Source organism: Calliopsis andreniformis, chromosome 2 (genome assembly GCF_051401765.1).
Source record: "Calliopsis andreniformis isolate RMS-2024a chromosome 2, iyCalAndr_principal, whole genome shotgun sequence".
Classification (NCBI taxonomy): Eukaryota; Metazoa; Arthropoda; class Insecta; order Hymenoptera; family Andrenidae; genus Calliopsis; species Calliopsis andreniformis.
The window spans coordinates 9,602,701-9,619,784 of record NC_135063.1 but is presented as its reverse complement, the minus strand read 5'-3'; the positions used below and the strand labels follow the sequence as shown (position 1 = coordinate 9,619,784).

Genomic DNA, 17,084 nt, shown 5'->3' with positions numbered 1-17,084 from the left:
ATTAAAAAACTTCACGTTCTCTCGAAGAGATATTTGAAATCTTCCATTCACTGTAGAAATGGAGTATATTGAATCTTTGACGGACATCTGAAGCTATCAATGGTAAAACTTTTCACTGATTTGGACCAACAGGCAGTTTTCCCCGAGTGTTCGATATTAAAGCTCTTTTTATGGGACATTTAAGGCACCCTTTTTTTATTAAGCCCTTGAGCTTTTTTATAGCTTACAGTGATTTGTTCTTTCTTTATTCAAGGTTAAAGACAGTATCATTGAATTTTCGTGTCAAACCCTCTCAACATTCAGTTATTTTAGGTCAGACTTTTCACATTTCAGCTCTCGAAGTTAACATAATTGGTCCTCGAGTTTTCAGAGAAAGGCACTTCTGTGTGAAGGTTATCGTTTATTTCTGAAATTTCCAGGTCACAGACTTTTGAGACTCTTTCTAACTTTCGATTAAAAGCTTTTAAAATCAAACCTCTGTAGGTACCTTTAACTACCAGCATCCTTTGCTCAATAGCTTTTCCATTTAAATTTACTATGTCTTACTTTTATGTACAAGTCTAAAACAGTCTCAAAATCTTATTAGCTTTTTTAGCTTTCTCTTACGAAAACTCTTCAACGAGATCATTTTCAATAGAGAAGTCCAACAACTTCAACTCTTCAACAAAACAATTCACTTTGTAATATTTATATACTCCACTCAAGCTTTCATTCCATTATAAAGGAGTATTCTGTTGTCAGAGAACTGTACGCAGCGTCATCTGTAAGAAAACATGGAACAAGGAACTTGCCATGTGGAACAAGAAACTCGCCATGGCAAGAAGGGGTATAATAGTCGAATGCCGTCCGAATCGTTCAGAAAATCGCATAGCATTCGTCTCAGCGTCTTTTATCTCGAAGAAGACACGAGAGGGATTTTTCTTTTTCCGCTTCGTTAGGAAAGGAAACGCGGTCGTTTTCCGCTCATTATTTCGATTCAAATCGTGTTACGGTTTCCCTTCTGCGCTTTGTCAAATGGCCGACACCGCGAAAAAACGATGGAAATTATGCAAGAGGAAATGATGGGGACGGAGGGAGAAAAACTTGGGTCGAACAGTCCAATTATCCGTATTTGTCATATTCTCGGGGTTTTTATATTATGAGTGACGCCACAGACGACAATCGATACGATGAGTATGCCATTTCCAGGATGATTTGTGTAATTTGTAACATTTGCAATACAAATCACGATTAAGGTAGAAGAACTCCATTAACGTTAGAACGAGTTTGACTTCTCTTTTGTGTGTTTGACATCTCTGTCACTTAATTTAGACACGTGACATTCGAATTGCACCCTTATATTATAGAATTTTCTACTGTTTATGAACATCTGTAAACAATATCTTCTATTATCGTCATGACACTTTGCAGTGCATGTGACTATCGGTTTATGCGCTTTACACCTGCTCTGACTCCCTTTGGCAGTAAACAGTGGAACTGTGACTCTGTTGAAACTATTACTGTACTCCCAATATCGATTGATACATACATTAGACACTATGGTAGACAATAATAGACATACTAATAGGAGAAACATGGATACGAGATACATGAATAAATTACAATTTCATATTTTTGGATACAGAATTCGTAAAATCGATTCTTTGTCCAACACTAAAACGTAAATACTCCAGCTTGAAATAAATAAACACTTATGAGATTCCAAGATAATAGATACACTTTATTATGTAGTTATCGATTTCTCAAGCACCTAATCAGAAATAAATTTCACAGAGTAGATTAACAAGTTTCGTTGGAACATCACATGCTTGCTTTTTAGGAATCTAATTTTCATATTATTTTGTCTTCCATAATATAATGGGATCAGATACCTTGGCTATAAGTAGAATTATACAAATAAAATCCTCCATTAACGAGAATTCAAGTCACAGAATATAATTCCACATCAGCGTCAAGCCTCCGCGATTACTCCTCAGTAGAATACACTGGTTTTGGTCAGACAGCAAACACAATTCTACTTCAGTTGACGCGCATAAATTTCCGTCGCTATTTCGGGGTCGACCAGCTTTAATTTCACCCGTGAATGTGAACTTGCCAGATTTTCTCTCTTTTTCCCTCCCTAACTCGCCATTTTTTCGCCAACTGTGCTCACTAACGACGAACACGGAAAAATCAGTGCAGAGATGAAGAAACTCGCGACGAAATAAATGGACACTCGTTTGCCAGCAATCTGCGCCCGCTAGTCGGACTGCAAAATTCAGTGAAGCGTTTTGTAATTAGCGCGAATTGGCGAGCGTAAAAACAGGAATACTTTGAGGAAACGAGGTCTACGTGAGCTTCTGTTTTGACGCTTGTCTGCTTAGGTATTCGAGTGTTCAGCGGGTTTCGTTCGTGTAATGAATATTTTATTGAAGTAGGCAGACAGATTGACGAGTATAGAGAAGTATGAACAGATATTAATCAAATAGAGCGAAAAAAGAGACATGGAATATTATAGGCTCGAATTTTTCCAAAATTCGGGAGACACAAAACGTGATACCTTCATTTCAAGCAAAAGGGATTTAATCAGATTCCTCTGCGCAATCATGAAACATTGCCAGCGAGTGTAGACTTTCCCTATAATTTCCATGATATTTTAGTAACAGGCTCGCCCATCAAACGTGAAAATGACGCCAGAAACTTGAGAATTAATTTAAACACTCGGATTACGTTTCTGTTACCGAACCGTTCTCTAAAACAAAATGTAGAAATTTGAACGAGCCATGGTAAATACAGTCAATTACTTCTCTCGATTGAAATAAGCAATTATTTATAACGCACCGAAAATCCTTCACACAGAAATTCTCCAAGAAATAAAAACGGCAGAGCATTACAATTAACAGAGGTCCACGTCATGCTCCATACAAACATTTGAACAGCCTCGCAAAGTACTCTCGTATCTCTCAATTTCATCATCCCTCAAAATCCGCAGGGAAACTTTTTATTCAGGCCTCGTTGGTGGAACGTGGGCGTAGAATAAAGCTTCCCTGTAAACAGCGAGCGATATTGATAACCAAAATGTTGTGGAACTTGTAACGATGCATCAGATTGTTCAGAGGCTGACGTACTGGATAGTACATTTAAAAACATTGTTCCAGATGGAGCAGTTGTACATAGAAGTCCTTTATACGATCGCCAACACAGTGGGCGCCAGTACAGGACAATACGCGCACTACAAAGAGGATCTTTATAGGTGCGCTCAAGAGGTCTTCGGAGTGCCGCAGGATCAGCACCGTCGATATCTGAACATAGCGTCCGAAGAAAAGGTACTTACCCTTTGAACTCTATTTAAATAAAATAGCTATGCATCACAGCGCTATGGGTCCTGATATTTGGAGCGTTATATCATTTTTCTGACTATCTACTTAATACATTTTCCAAATGTTTTATATAGTTCAGAATTTTAATTGACATTTCGAATAAATTAATATTTGAAACAGTGTTTTATAACTAGTTGAAAATAGAAAGAGTTGGAAATGATTATTGAGTGGAATTGTTAGATTGAAAAAGTCAAGTTATGAGCTATAGAAAGAGGGATTGAATGAATAACCGATTCTTACTTACAAATTGAACCAAAACTAGGAAATTAAGTATGAAAGAAACTGAGACACAGGGAGATGTTGATATCTACTAAATAATGTATAAGAACAAAACAATCTTTTCATCTTATTTGGGGTATACGTACAACATATTGTCAGCGGTGATAGTGGTATAAAATATTTGCTGTAAAATGTAACACATTCAGGACAAATGCAATGATTGCTAGAAAATGTCTGCTGAAATACAATATCTTAATCTTTTACGGTTACATTTGTAACATGCAGTTCGCGTGTCTCGTGCATAGTTCTACATACATTTTGCATACATTTTGCATACCCTTGCATATTATTATACACCACATGCATAAACGTTCACATTTTGCTGTTCCTGTCACTTGTTGCAAAGTAATTTCCTCCTTCGTTCAGAAATATTTGGCACTGCCACGTGACTGTGTTCTAAATTCTAGTGTGAATTTACGACAGAGAAAATAAATCATATTTTTAGAACTCGTCACGTGTTTCAGCCTCCTATTGTTGTCCTGAACGTAGTGGTGGTTGAAGCAGAAGGACTACAAGCCAAAGACGCAAATGGTAAGGACTCGTTTATCATGTTCTACTCATAGCCATGTGAATAGAATCGAAAATTTGAGGAGATTTGAAAATTTAAAGATTTGCATGTTTGAAGGTTTGAAGGTTTAAAATCTTGAAAATTTAAAAATTTGAATATTTGAAGGTTTAAAATCTTGAAAATTTTAAAATTTAAAAATTTGAATATTTGAAGGCTTAAAATCTTGAAAATTTAAAAATTTGAATATTTGAATATTTGAAGGTTTAAAATCTTGAAAATTTAAAAATTTGAATATTTGAATATTTGAAGCTTTAAAATCTTGAAAATTTAAAAATTTAAATATTTGAAGATTCAAAATCTTGAGAATTTGACTGAAAAAGTTTGAAAATTACTGAAACCCTGAAAAATAATCAAATTTTTAAATCTTCATCTCTCTTATTTAGCCGCATATTTTCATTTTATTCCATTGATCCATGTAAAGAAATCCTTCACCCTAAACGCTACTAACTGCAGAGACAGTTTCCTTAATTCACTAAAGAAACCTTCTATTCAATTCCTGGTGTGGTATCAACGTTTGATTCCTGTTAGAAACAGCTTCGTTACGTCAGGTGATGCGATCACGTTGGATTACTAACTGGAACAGTATCGAATGTGATTGCCTGTATTTTCTTCAGGGTACAGCGACCCTTATTGCATGCTGGGAATTCAACCGGGTAATACAGGTGCGCCGTTAAGTCCGCAGACGAATTTAACGGCGCACTCGCCCCATACGCCGCCAGCATCGCCACGCCAAGCGACGCGAGCCCTTTCTGACGGCGGTGAAACCGAGAACTCACATCACGAGAAACTGCGGAAGCACCATAGGTAAGTTAAGCTTGCCAAGCTTCCGTTTAAACACCGATAATCGATTACGTGCAACTTTATTAAGCCCTTCTAAATTTAATACGTTAAAGCTGAACCTTGAAGTTCTTAAAGCAGCGCGTAACTTTTTCATTGTGCTCGCCTGGGAACTGTTAGTCATGATACGAAGTGACATTAGAAGTTCGATAGGTAATTGTTAGTAGAAGGTAGAAAAAGTAGTGGTGGAATAAGGTAAAGGATTATTCTGTAGAACTTCGTTTATCCAAATATATAATATGTATTAAGGATTCTTGATAATTTTCCTGTAATAAATTACTGCGATACATGAGTATCAGTTATGCAAAGTAAAATATTTAAAAAGTGGAAGAATTCTGTTCCTTATTTAATATCATTCCACATTTGTAGTAGGATTACTTAAGTAAAATAGGAATGGGGATAGGTACTACGCATACACGATTCCTGAAAGAATATTCTTATATTTACATATAAGGATACCTTAAATATTGCTAATAAAGGTCAACGAATTACATATAAATTGAATTCTTACTAAAAGTCCGCTAAAGACTAAAAGTAAAATTCAAATTACACTGACCCTTGCAGTGCACAAGGGCTTCTGCCTTTAATGCTTTTTTGACAAGCATTCAATTTCCATCAAGCTGGCTAGCTTTTAGTAACAACCCAAAATATACACCCTCACTAATGAATTCACTACACATTACACAAACACATATTCAGTATAAAAAAATGAAGAATATGAACCTCTTTCCCAACTACCTCCAGGCAGTAACACTCAACCGAAACAAAATCGACGCTTGTCTTCCCTTCAACCCTCTCTTCCCGATACCAAGAGATCCATCACTCCATTCGTGGCTCCATTTCCTCCTAAAATTCGACCAAGCCTCCCTCGGAAGATCACTAATTATCACCCCGAGGGAAAGGTCGTGATCGATTGATCCTATTAAGGGAGGGGTTGATCGATCAGGCGAAGGAGCTGGCGCCACGCGGGACACGGTAGCCGCGTTCCCCTAACACGCGTTCGCCTGACACTTGCAACAATGCCCTGCGATAACAATGAGCACTTGCCGGATGCGGCGAGTTCCGTCTGCGACGGTTCCCGGCAGAATAAGGCCGCGGTGCATTGAGAATCACGCGTTCCGCGTTTCTATCTCGCGGCCATTGTCTTCGCCAGCGTCGAAGCCGCCGCGGCGATTAATTCAGTCGCGACGCGTCGCCGAGCAAGAAGCAAAATCGCGAAACGTTTTTGCGTTCTACAGCGTTGCGTATCTGGTGCCATACTCGTTTCACTTGGCGGTTTTGGGGGTTCAGTCATGCCGATCGTGGAGAAGCTGGCAATAAAGCAGCTGGAGTCACTGTGAGAACCATTTTCGCGGGGGTTCGGCGCGGATTGGATTAGGATTGGAACATGATTAATAATTGGCTCGCGTGTCGGATAGGCTGTCCCTGATAGAACGGATTGAGTGATGGTTGAATCGTGACAGGCTGCAGGAATTGATGGATGCTTGCTGTGGCGATGAATTGGATGCAGTATTTGGTGAAGTTTGACATGTATTGTTTGGTAGATGAGTGACTGGGGAGAGATTTGCGGTGTGTGGATACGGTTGATGAATACTTTCGCTGGTTCCTTTTGTGGAGGAAGTAACTGGGGTAGATGGGATGATAGGCATTTGATTTCTTTATGAAAGAGTATTCTAGGATTTCTGTGTAGGTGTTGAAACATATTTTTTAATACTTTAATGTTAAATTGTAATTGTAATTTGAATCGCCTGAGAATAATTCTGCTATTTATGATATTTGAAATGTTTCATTTATTATTAATTAGTTACTAATTAAAAGCACAACTTGCTCTAAATTCTACTGTAACAATATAATAATAATTTTAGTATTTTATTTTGTTGTTATATTTTCTCTGAAAATTGCTAAATTCTCACTAAATTTAATTAAAGTAATAACAGCCTGTAGGAGGTATTTTAAAACGCGAGTGCAATGAATAATCGTAAATAAATGCAGGGAGGATTTACAGTTACTGAATATATGGCTAAAAGCAAATTGTATCAGAAGTAATGCAGGTTTTTTATAAATATTGTTTTGAATTTACACTTTCCCATGTTTCTGAATGAAATTGTGTAACTCCACAAACTTTCATGTACCTATGAAAACTGTCCAGAATGAAAAGTTCAATTGGAAAATTGATGATTCTACACACAAAGCTAGATTAAAAATATAAAATACAATTTTTCGACCCCTCGTTTCCTTTCTGAAAAAATTGAGTTTAAACTTGGACAAAATTCATGTGCAACGCAATGCAATTTTAGTCGCTTGAGGGATGTTCACAAAAGGTTACTAACAAAGCACAATACCAACAAGTTTTATTCTACACATTTGACTCCCTTTTTCACATACATAGTACCACCAATTTTTCACTTTTACCCCCTGTTTTACAATACCCCATACATTCACCGAAAATTGTATTTTCCCATTCACATTACACCAATTCAATTGCCTTTCGAAACATTACACAACCAGTTAATCTCACTACGTCAACAAAGTCCAACTACAGAACACTATCACAGAAAATTTTATTTCCCCACTCAATTAGCTTTCGAACCACCCAGTCTGCCTCGCTATTTACCCAAAACCCAAGTAGTTGCTGTAATCGTTCCTGTATTAACCAACACCTCTGTTCAAAAGGATCCAAACGTTAGAACTGTATCACGAGGCAGGTTGTTACAGAGACAAATGAATTATACCGATTCGTAGAGAAGAGAGAAGCATAGAATCCAGAAGGTCTGTGACACAAGAAACCCACTGTATCTACGTGAAATCAGTTTCAGGCTGTCGTTCAAGCGCAAGGAGAACACGAGCAGACGCGAGCACCGAGAGTCTTTAAGCGCCGCGGTGCCAGCGAAGTTTATACGCGCGACCACGGTGAAGCCGCGAACGCTGAGCCCACGATGGAACGAAAAATTTCGTTTGTAAGCAGCAGCAAAGCGTTCCGAACGCGTCGGGGGAGGCTCGCCTCCCTGCTAATCGATGCGCAATCGGAAACGCATTATATGTCGCGCGTTTACGTGAAATTAAATCAGATAACCGATGACAGCTAACGTTACCCCGTTCTCCTTTGCAGCGACATCGATGATATCAACACGGACATCCTGCATCTGGATATATGGTGAGTCGCGTAATCAGCGTAGCTTCATTTTACGAATAGCTTCTACAACGCTTCCTGCAGCTGATTGGTAGATACTTTCTGAGAGAGCTTTTCATTTGTGCCAGCTAATTTTATTTGAGGAATAATTTTCTTTGTTGGAGTTCAGGACTTGACATTTTGACTGTTATGCTGGTGATGTGTGGATATTAGCAGGGTTGCTGAAATACATTGTTTGATATTAATTTTGCTTTAAACGATGTTGGGGCGTAAATGATGAATAGGAGTACTTGTTAATGAAGAATGGTTATCGATTCATTTCTTAGAGTTAGTTGTTTAACAGGAATGAGGGTGTCATCCTTAATCCAGTTAAGGATTTTATAATTTGTTCTTTCATATGTAGATATACAGGATGTCCAAGCTGAAGCAGATCACCTAAATACTTCCTTTGTTTTTAATAACAAGAAAATCGTTCAAGGCATAATTTAAATGGTTTCGAAGAAGGAATATCACCTAAGAACAATCTTTTGTATAAAACAATTGTTTTTTAATTTTGTAGATTTTCATGTTATTAAAAACGCAGGAAATACTTAAATCGCCTGCTTCAGTTTGGACACCCTGTATAAATAAATCTATCTTTAATTCCAATGAATTTTAGAGTGCCAATGCCCTGCTAACTATAATAATCTCTGACGACTCATCAATTTATTCAAATACAGTAAATCACATGAATTCCAAGTGACGTTTATTAAAAATAGCCTGGCAGTCAAAGTGTCAATGGAACGAACCGAACGGAATGCAAAGTAACCAATAACGAGAAGAATAGGTCGCTTGCACTACTGCCCACCAAGCTACACGTAGAACGTGCAACAACTCGGTCGCAAATACTGTACTATCACTGTGTCCCCTGCTGCATAACATCTTCTTCCTTTTAGCTACACGTATAGTCAAAACCCCTTCATGCATTAGCGCGCGGGTACGAAACCTGAATGTTCTCTCACCCGAAAGCATTTCTTCTGCTTACAACGTACGTGTATCTTCCGGTCGGAAAGTGTTTGCGTTGTCCTGACAGACATAGTTTTAGGGACCACGACGACGAGTCCTCGGTATTCGACGCGGTTAGCAAGCTGAACGAGGTGCGGGGTGTGAAGGGTCTAGGACGTTTCTTCAAGCAGATCGCGCAGAGCGCGAGATCTGGCGGCGAGGACGACTTCCTCGGCTGTGTGAACATTCCTCTCCAGGTAAGAGAGTTTTAGTTTCGAAATAAGTTTTCAGCTAATTCATTTGCTTATCAGAAGTAGAAAATAGAGGAAAGTAGAAACATTTTTGTCTTTAATTATTAGAGATACCTAATTAAAGAACATTAGAAATCTTTAGAGAGTATTAACTTGGGATCAGAAGAGACTGATCCATGTAATATGTACGGTTGAATTTAATGAATAGTGACAAGTGATTTTAAACTTCTAGCAAGCAGTAGATATGAATTATTGATTAGAAAGTAATATTACAAACATTTTTCATTCAGTCCACCGAGGACCTACAAGGCTTCAAATAATTTGAACTTGTCCACATTCTTCTTTTAAATTTTCCTTTAAATTATTGACTAGAACTCTGATAATGCGTACTTCAGTGGAACTTTTAAGACTTTAGTAATGCTTTTAAGCATGAAATATTCCGTGGCTTTTACCAGTGAAACACTGACGTGAGTTTCACGTTACGTTAGTTCGAGAGTCACAGTTTTTCTGTACACTTTGCGAGGTACTAGAGGATGAGGAATTGGTTGTTTGTTACCAGGACATTCCAAGCACTGGGCTGGATCGATGGTACAAACTAGAGGCTAGAACGCAACGAAGCACTATTCAGGGTAGAATTAGATTAAAGCTGTGGCTATCGACGAGAGAAGACAGAGGGACATCCGAAGAGGACAACTGGGGGGAATTCCGACAGCAGGAGAGACTTTATACGGTCTTTCTGAACTATGAGATGAATAAACAAGGGGTACGTGTTGCTTTTCTTAACAATGGAGTTTCCCACATGAATGGATTCATATTGTACAATCACACTATAGTATTAATAGTATTGTTGACATAGAATAATACGTATTGTTGACACAGAACACTTTCTCTAAACATGGTATTGAACGACGTCGCGTGAAATCTGATTTATTTTGAAGATGAAAAATAAAAATAAGAGAACGTAATTAAGAGAAAATAAAAATAAGAAAACATGCTATCGTAAAATTTAATATTTCCTGAATTTATTAAGCTTTGCAAGTTACCATATCTAACGATAAACTGTATTTATAAGTGAGATTTATAGGTCTACTTACATCTAATTTTAGGCTGAGGAAGGAACATAAATGTGATATAATTTTCAATTTGATTTGAATCACAGATTTTCGTTTTCTCTGTTCAGGATGATTTCACTGGGGAATTGCCAAAAACGGCACTAACGATTCTGCATCAGCACGCCGTCCAGGGTGATGTCACGAAGCTGCAACAAGCACTGGTTAGATGGGTAGCGACAGCTCGACAACCTACCTGCGACCCAAGGATCCTCCATCGCCTTCTTCAGGTTTTTATGAATCTTTCATCGCTCGTAGATCGTTATACGTCAATCTGTCACAATTCTCCCGAGCGATTTCGATTCTGGCCGTGGTTGCAGGAACTAGACAATTTATGGCACACGGACACGCTTTCTCGAGACGAGGAGCAATATCTCGCCGATTCGTTCAACGAATTCCTCCAGGTTACACTGACGAAGGTACGACAGCATCGGTTACTCTTTCCACCGCTGCATCGACCATCGATCTCTACTCTAGATTATCTCCTGAGGTGTGTATTTCTTTTTAATATGGATTAAAAACTGACCAATAGCAAAAAAGTAGAACTGGTCGTTTTCTTCAAGCTGAATTTTAAAATACATCATTTATGCTATTGCTAATTTTACCTAATTTTCATTTTATGGTATATATGATAAGTTCGTCAATTTTGGATATCTGTCGAATATCTGGATGTTCTTATCCTTTGCAGATGCTTAGGATTGCTGTCGAATATGAAAGCTTTTCGAACGTGTTGTCCATTCAACAAGGAAATTCGTGGGGAAATTATAAACGCCTTAAGAAAAGGAACCCTCGAATGGTCAGTATCTATTTTCTTCAATATAAATTTCCTTTAGAGGCACTAGGTTTCATCTTTCGATCTCTATTCAAGATTACATCAAAAGATGTAATCGTTTAATCGATCATCGCTGTTCCTTTAGGTACGAGGACACAAGAAAGCAGACAATGTGTTACGATAAGGAGCCCGATCAAGATACAGATAAGGTCCTGCAGGACTTCACAAACTTGGTAACTGCGTTACTGGTAGACTTGGAGCAGGGACTGACGTATTATAACAGCCTCTTTGAAAGGTGAGTGCTTTAAACTTTGAAAGTTAAAGTTTGAAGTCTAATTCAATATCACCCAGTAATCAATTTTCCATAATATTATTCGATACGAAAATGCAAATCTATAAATATCTGCATTGCTTATCAAATTTTGCTCTTAAGCAATTCCTTCATCCTACTTTCTAGAAAATTAAAAGTAATACAAAAAATTAAATTTATATATTCTTAATTATTTAGAAGTTAATAACTCTGATACACAGTAAATTATTTTTATTTTCGATATTTTAAAAAACCTGAAAATCTTATAAAATGAGAAAAGAGAATGATCTAAATTATTTGTCAAAAAATATTATATATTTTTCTTTGAAGAAAGCAACATTGCATCTGATTGCAAATGATGGATAAAATGGTCTGTTTCAGCACAAATGGCGTGCCATATTTCTCAGCGGTCTATAAACAATTGGACAAGCTGGTAAGCAAGCCGATCGGTAAAAGTAATCCCTTCTGACAAAATGAAAAACAAATGGGAGATATAAAGTATTCACTTTATAGTTCGATGATGCAGAATCAGAGCACACAATCTCATATAACACATGACTATATATTTTATTCACTGTTTCGTGAAGCTGGATGTGCTATGTTTGGCTTATATGCTTTACTCAAGACGTCGATCGTGTTTTTCTGAGTCGTACTTCGCGAGACTGAAACAGAAACGTTCGAATTTATTTAAAAACAAGATTCTACCAATTTCTCACAAAGAAATAACCCATTGATCACTGAAACAATTATAAGAAAAATTAGAAAAAAGATGCACAAATCAGAAAAGCAACACAAAATTATAATTAATTACTTTGCAATATGTTCACTAATTACTTTCTTTCGTCATCTGTGAATTCGGTCGACGTCCTTGCATCGAAATAACTACAGACCATATTACTCTTTATGTATAGGGTGTTCCAATCGAATACAATTTTTAAAAAGAAATTCTATTAATATCCAACACTGTACACAAGAATGCTTTGAAATGTAACAAATATAATTAAATTATTTTATAAAGCCATAGTAATTGGAAATTAATGAAAAAAAAGAATCTGATGTTGAATGAGAGGGACACCCTATAAATAAGAAACATCGCAGTGACCTGAAGGCCAGGTTGTGAATGGAGATCAGACGACGAGCTCGAAATGTCCGTCAGGTCATGGCGATCTTACTGTACACGAGATGTTTGTCCATAGCTGGCGGAACACGTGGCGAAACACATGGAGAACACTTCCGAGGTACTTTTCATCGCCACCACGAAATGTTAAGCCCCCCCTTTTTCTCTCTATCTTTCTTCTTCGATTTCCTTGTATATGTGATAAATGAATTTGTCGCATCGACACGCCTTGCTTTTATTTGCATACGAGGAGATAAATACAGGTACTTCAAAAAAACGAGAAAAATAATAAGTGAAATCTGTGAACATGAAAAATGAAATTTATGGAAGATATGGAGTTTTTTCCAGAAATGAGTAGAGAATGTAAAAACATGTGAAAAGATTCTGTAGGACCAGAGTCGAATATTTTTTGCTGTATGCAAATAAGATGGAAGGCGATTGATTAGCCGGTAGCTTCTTAAAAATGTTTCACACTAACGATTTCTTGTAAATATCAGTTCATCTGGAGTATTGGATCACTGAAAGCTAGAAGTTTTCGAAATCGTAGAATTTTGAGGGGTAATCCGAAGGAAACGGACGAAATTGAATCTCTACAGCACACAATATTGCTTTCACGTGGTAGAATGTCTAGCTTAGCTTAGTTGGTAATGCTTGAATTTTAGGAGATTGCAATGTCGATTCTGTGATGCAATTAGAAGTGTAATAACGAATTGGGCGAACGTGTAAGTAGACACTTGCGTACCCAAGCTGCCTTCGATACTCACTGCACGAAACGAAGAAACTGAACGAAACCGCTCGAAAGGTTCCATCAGAAAAATGTCATTTAAAATTCAATATTTTACGAATATTGAACGCAATATAGCAGAATAGATATAATAAAATATCTGTAATAGAAAATTGAAGAATATTGAAAACCCGATAGATAAAATTGAAAAGGTATATTAAAATAAAGAATCAATAAGTAACAAGAAAGGAAGATAGATAATAAATAGACCCTGCTCGTGAATAACTTTCACGCGGAGTTTCACTGCGCTATCAATTTTATTTTTACGAAAGCAATACCTCCGAATTTCTTCCCTACCAACTGGTAGAATCTCAATTTTCTGATATGTTCACGTTCCCAATTAGCGTATACATATTTACACAGCGTGACAGCGCCCCAATTTTCTTCCTTTACCCAAGGGGAAATTGATCCCTAATTTAGTCACTGGACAATCATACGATATTATAGCACGTCAATTTTCTTTCGTTTGCTAAAGGAAGATTGATCCCTGACGTGTGAAGAGTACTATCGCTCAGCGTTGGTTCTGCTTCCATCTGCTAGGCACACGCGCTGACGCGAAACATGCGATTTCTCACCGAATCTTTCATGGGAGGGTGGATACGCTAAGGGCCATGTCGAAGCATGACGTCGCTTTTCATTGGCAGCTTTTTTATTTCCAGCTGGTGCACGCTTCTCGTACGATCACGTGTATCTCGCGACATATCACACATTCTGCATGCGTCTATCACCGTGATTCAGCAAACGAGAATACATTAAACCCATGCATGCGCTTGGCAGTTGGGCAAAGTGACGCACCGACGTTGGTTGTGCAGCTCGTTTTGGAAGAAGTATTGGACCACCTTGAAACACAGGAATTTTAGAGAAAGTAATTGATGCGCTTGATCTCCTGAATTATTTAGAGCTAGAGCTAGAAAAAATTTAACTTTAACTGGTATTGTGAATTTAACAGTTTATATTAATTCAATTTTTAAATATATACTGTCTACATATACCTCTATTATATTTTCACTACATTCAATTTTGCAGTTTTAAGTTTTCCTCCTTTGTATTATTGATACTAAAAAAATGAGAAATTTCAATATCACAGTGTTTAATAAGCCCTTAAAAAATTACGCACAGCCCTAAACTGGAATTTTCGTAAGGATTAAACATTCAAAGGAAAATTGAATTTTCTTCTGAAAATGTCGTCCAAAGTTATCACAGGCTATCAAGCGCTCCAGTTGATCTCTTTTCGCACTCGCAGCAATGTACCTCCCGCGCACAGTCGTTCAACCTGTTATCTGGGTCATTCCTATTTCAAAAACATCTTGCGTATATTTAACGAGAGCTAAACCAAAATTATTTCACTTTATTCGAAATAAACGTTACGTAGAAAATAGTGCTATACTTGACTCTAGTGCAAGTTCGCTCATTAAATTTTTAAGGCAGATTAACTCGCCTTTCCCAATGCAGCAGCACTGAGTGAACTTGTCTTCTCCAGTTAACAGGTTGGGCCTTCCTCTTAACGCCCGATTAACTTTTTCTCCATAGGCTGTCCACCACTTTACCGCAAGTTTCGCGATTGATTCTTCGACCCAGCGCAAAACAATAGCGAAGGCCGTGATCCTCCCACGTTGGAGAGTCTCGTGGCCGTGTCTGTACCGTTTAATCCCAATTCCATTCTTGCACCGTGATCTGATAATGGGTATTTCATGATCAAAATTAATACAAATCTTTACTTCTATTATATTGAATAAAAATTTATTTTCGAATTTTATTATATTCTTCAAAACTCTCCCTTAAACTATTTCAAGAGAATTTTTAGCTTATGTAGTAACAATCACCTACAAAAATAAAAATTAGCATCTGAAATTGATGTGCTTCTTCTAACAATCGTCTAGACGATTATGACATTTTTTGACATATTCTGTAACTGTTTAAGAGCAACTTTAAACTACATATATTGAAGATGAAGAATTCGATTTCGATTAAGAAATACCTCGTTTGAGATCACTGTGCATTGGTTGATAAAAAAGCAGCAGTTTTTTCCACAGATGTGTTCTGTAGACACGAGAAAACCTTGCTCTACTTGAATATTGCTTCTAAACAAGTTATCTCGGAAACAAGTCGAGTTTCGAAAATTGTCAGCCATCCAGTGTTTTACTCGTTCACTAGAGTATATACTAGACTATACTAGAGTATATATTAGAGTATATATTAGAAATTGTATTAGAAGAAACATTAGCGTGTTACAGTAATGAATGTCTGACCATACACTGAGCTCATCTACTGCCAGAGCTCCACTACTGATCGTCACACATTTGCTCAGGTCTGACCATACGCTAGGCGTTTCTACTTTTTCAAATGATTCCAGAAAAAGTTTCTTCCTATTATTGCAAACAAAAACCCACAGATAAAAGGTTTAACAAACAATACAGTGGATGGTGGATAACATTTCGAAACTTCTATTAATGATACTACAGTACATTCTAAATAAATTTCTCAACCGTATAATTCTATAAGTTTACCACTCCTCCAACTTACCAGTATTTGTAACAGTAAAATAGTTTACTTAGTACCAAAACTTGCGAAGAGTGAAAAGTGGTGGAAACGTGAAACAGTTTGTAAAGCTTAGTAGAAGTACCAGACAAAAGTAGCCTTTCACTTAAACTGAAAAGATACATTCCATAGATGCAAAACGAACTTGGACGAAGGGTCACCACAGCTTGCCTTCAGCTTCATGGTCAAAACGCTGATGATAAATACGTGCTGCCACCAGGAGCGGAAATAGGAACACCGATATTCGAGCTGTACCTAGCATTGCAGGATTTTGTCAGGTAAATATTCTTCAGATTATTTAAAAACAAATATTATTCAAGTCTCTTTAATAAAAGACATTCAAATTATTTTTTTGTACTATGGTACGCCACGATGGTCAAAACTTAAAAATTTTAATATTCATCTAATTTATCCCAACTTATCATATTTTGCAAGTGGTATTGCATTATATTATATGTATTATTCTATACATTGCATTATATTATATATGTATTTATATTTATGTTATATTTATTTTCAAATAAATATAATTATAATTTGAAGACGTATCGTTTCAAGCGAAAATAATTACGACTAAGAGGAGAGCTTTATCTTTAGCATGAAGGAGAACCTGCCACAGTCCGACCATAAAACTTTGGCGATTTGCAAGTATTACGAGTGGTTCAGGCCAGCTGTCGACAAATGGCTGGATCTGGCTAAATTGAAAGCAATTCAGCGCGTCCGGAAATCAACTGAGCTCGATCGCATCTGCACCGGTGAATATATAGTGAAGCACTGCACATCTGCCATTGATGTTACCGCCTGCTTCTATCAGGTAGATTCCTGAAAGAGATATTGAAATCTCGTTGAGTTGAATTCATAACTCGACAATGGATTGAAAACTGTGACGAATGTTCGCAGATCAAAGAATTCTGGAAGAAGCTGGCGTGGCCTGATATCCCTGGGTCTTACAACATGGTCTTGAAAGTTATTGACGTGAGTAAAAGAAAATACTGACTTCTCCATTACCTCAGCGACAACATTTTTACTTACTTCATTTCAAATAT

General features: G+C 37.2%; 1 protein-coding gene across 1 annotated transcript in view; it reads left to right on the top strand.

The window, feature by feature from the left end:
* The window catches only part of Unc-13-4a (BAI1 associated protein 3), an 88,812-nt gene that overhangs the window by 66,032 nt on the left and 5,696 nt on the right, over window positions 1-17,084 (top strand). The window contains exons 5-20 of the mRNA XM_076390034.1: window positions 3,138-3,305; window positions 4,103-4,169; window positions 4,821-5,010; window positions 7,854-8,000; window positions 8,153-8,197; window positions 9,258-9,414; window positions 9,968-10,171; window positions 10,589-10,747; window positions 10,838-11,007; window positions 11,206-11,313; window positions 11,435-11,584; window positions 11,981-12,032; window positions 12,796-12,837; window positions 16,171-16,316; window positions 16,636-16,852; window positions 16,939-17,013. Of these exons, the coding sequence (XP_076246149.1) occupies window positions 3,138-3,305; window positions 4,103-4,169; window positions 4,821-5,010; window positions 7,854-8,000; window positions 8,153-8,197; window positions 9,258-9,414; window positions 9,968-10,171; window positions 10,589-10,747; window positions 10,838-11,007; window positions 11,206-11,313; window positions 11,435-11,584; window positions 11,981-12,032; window positions 12,796-12,837; window positions 16,171-16,316; window positions 16,636-16,852; window positions 16,939-17,013 (2,097 nt within the window). The remainder of the gene's footprint in view (window positions 1-3,137; window positions 3,306-4,102; window positions 4,170-4,820; window positions 5,011-7,853; window positions 8,001-8,152; window positions 8,198-9,257; window positions 9,415-9,967; window positions 10,172-10,588; window positions 10,748-10,837; window positions 11,008-11,205; window positions 11,314-11,434; window positions 11,585-11,980; window positions 12,033-12,795; window positions 12,838-16,170; window positions 16,317-16,635; window positions 16,853-16,938; window positions 17,014-17,084) is intronic.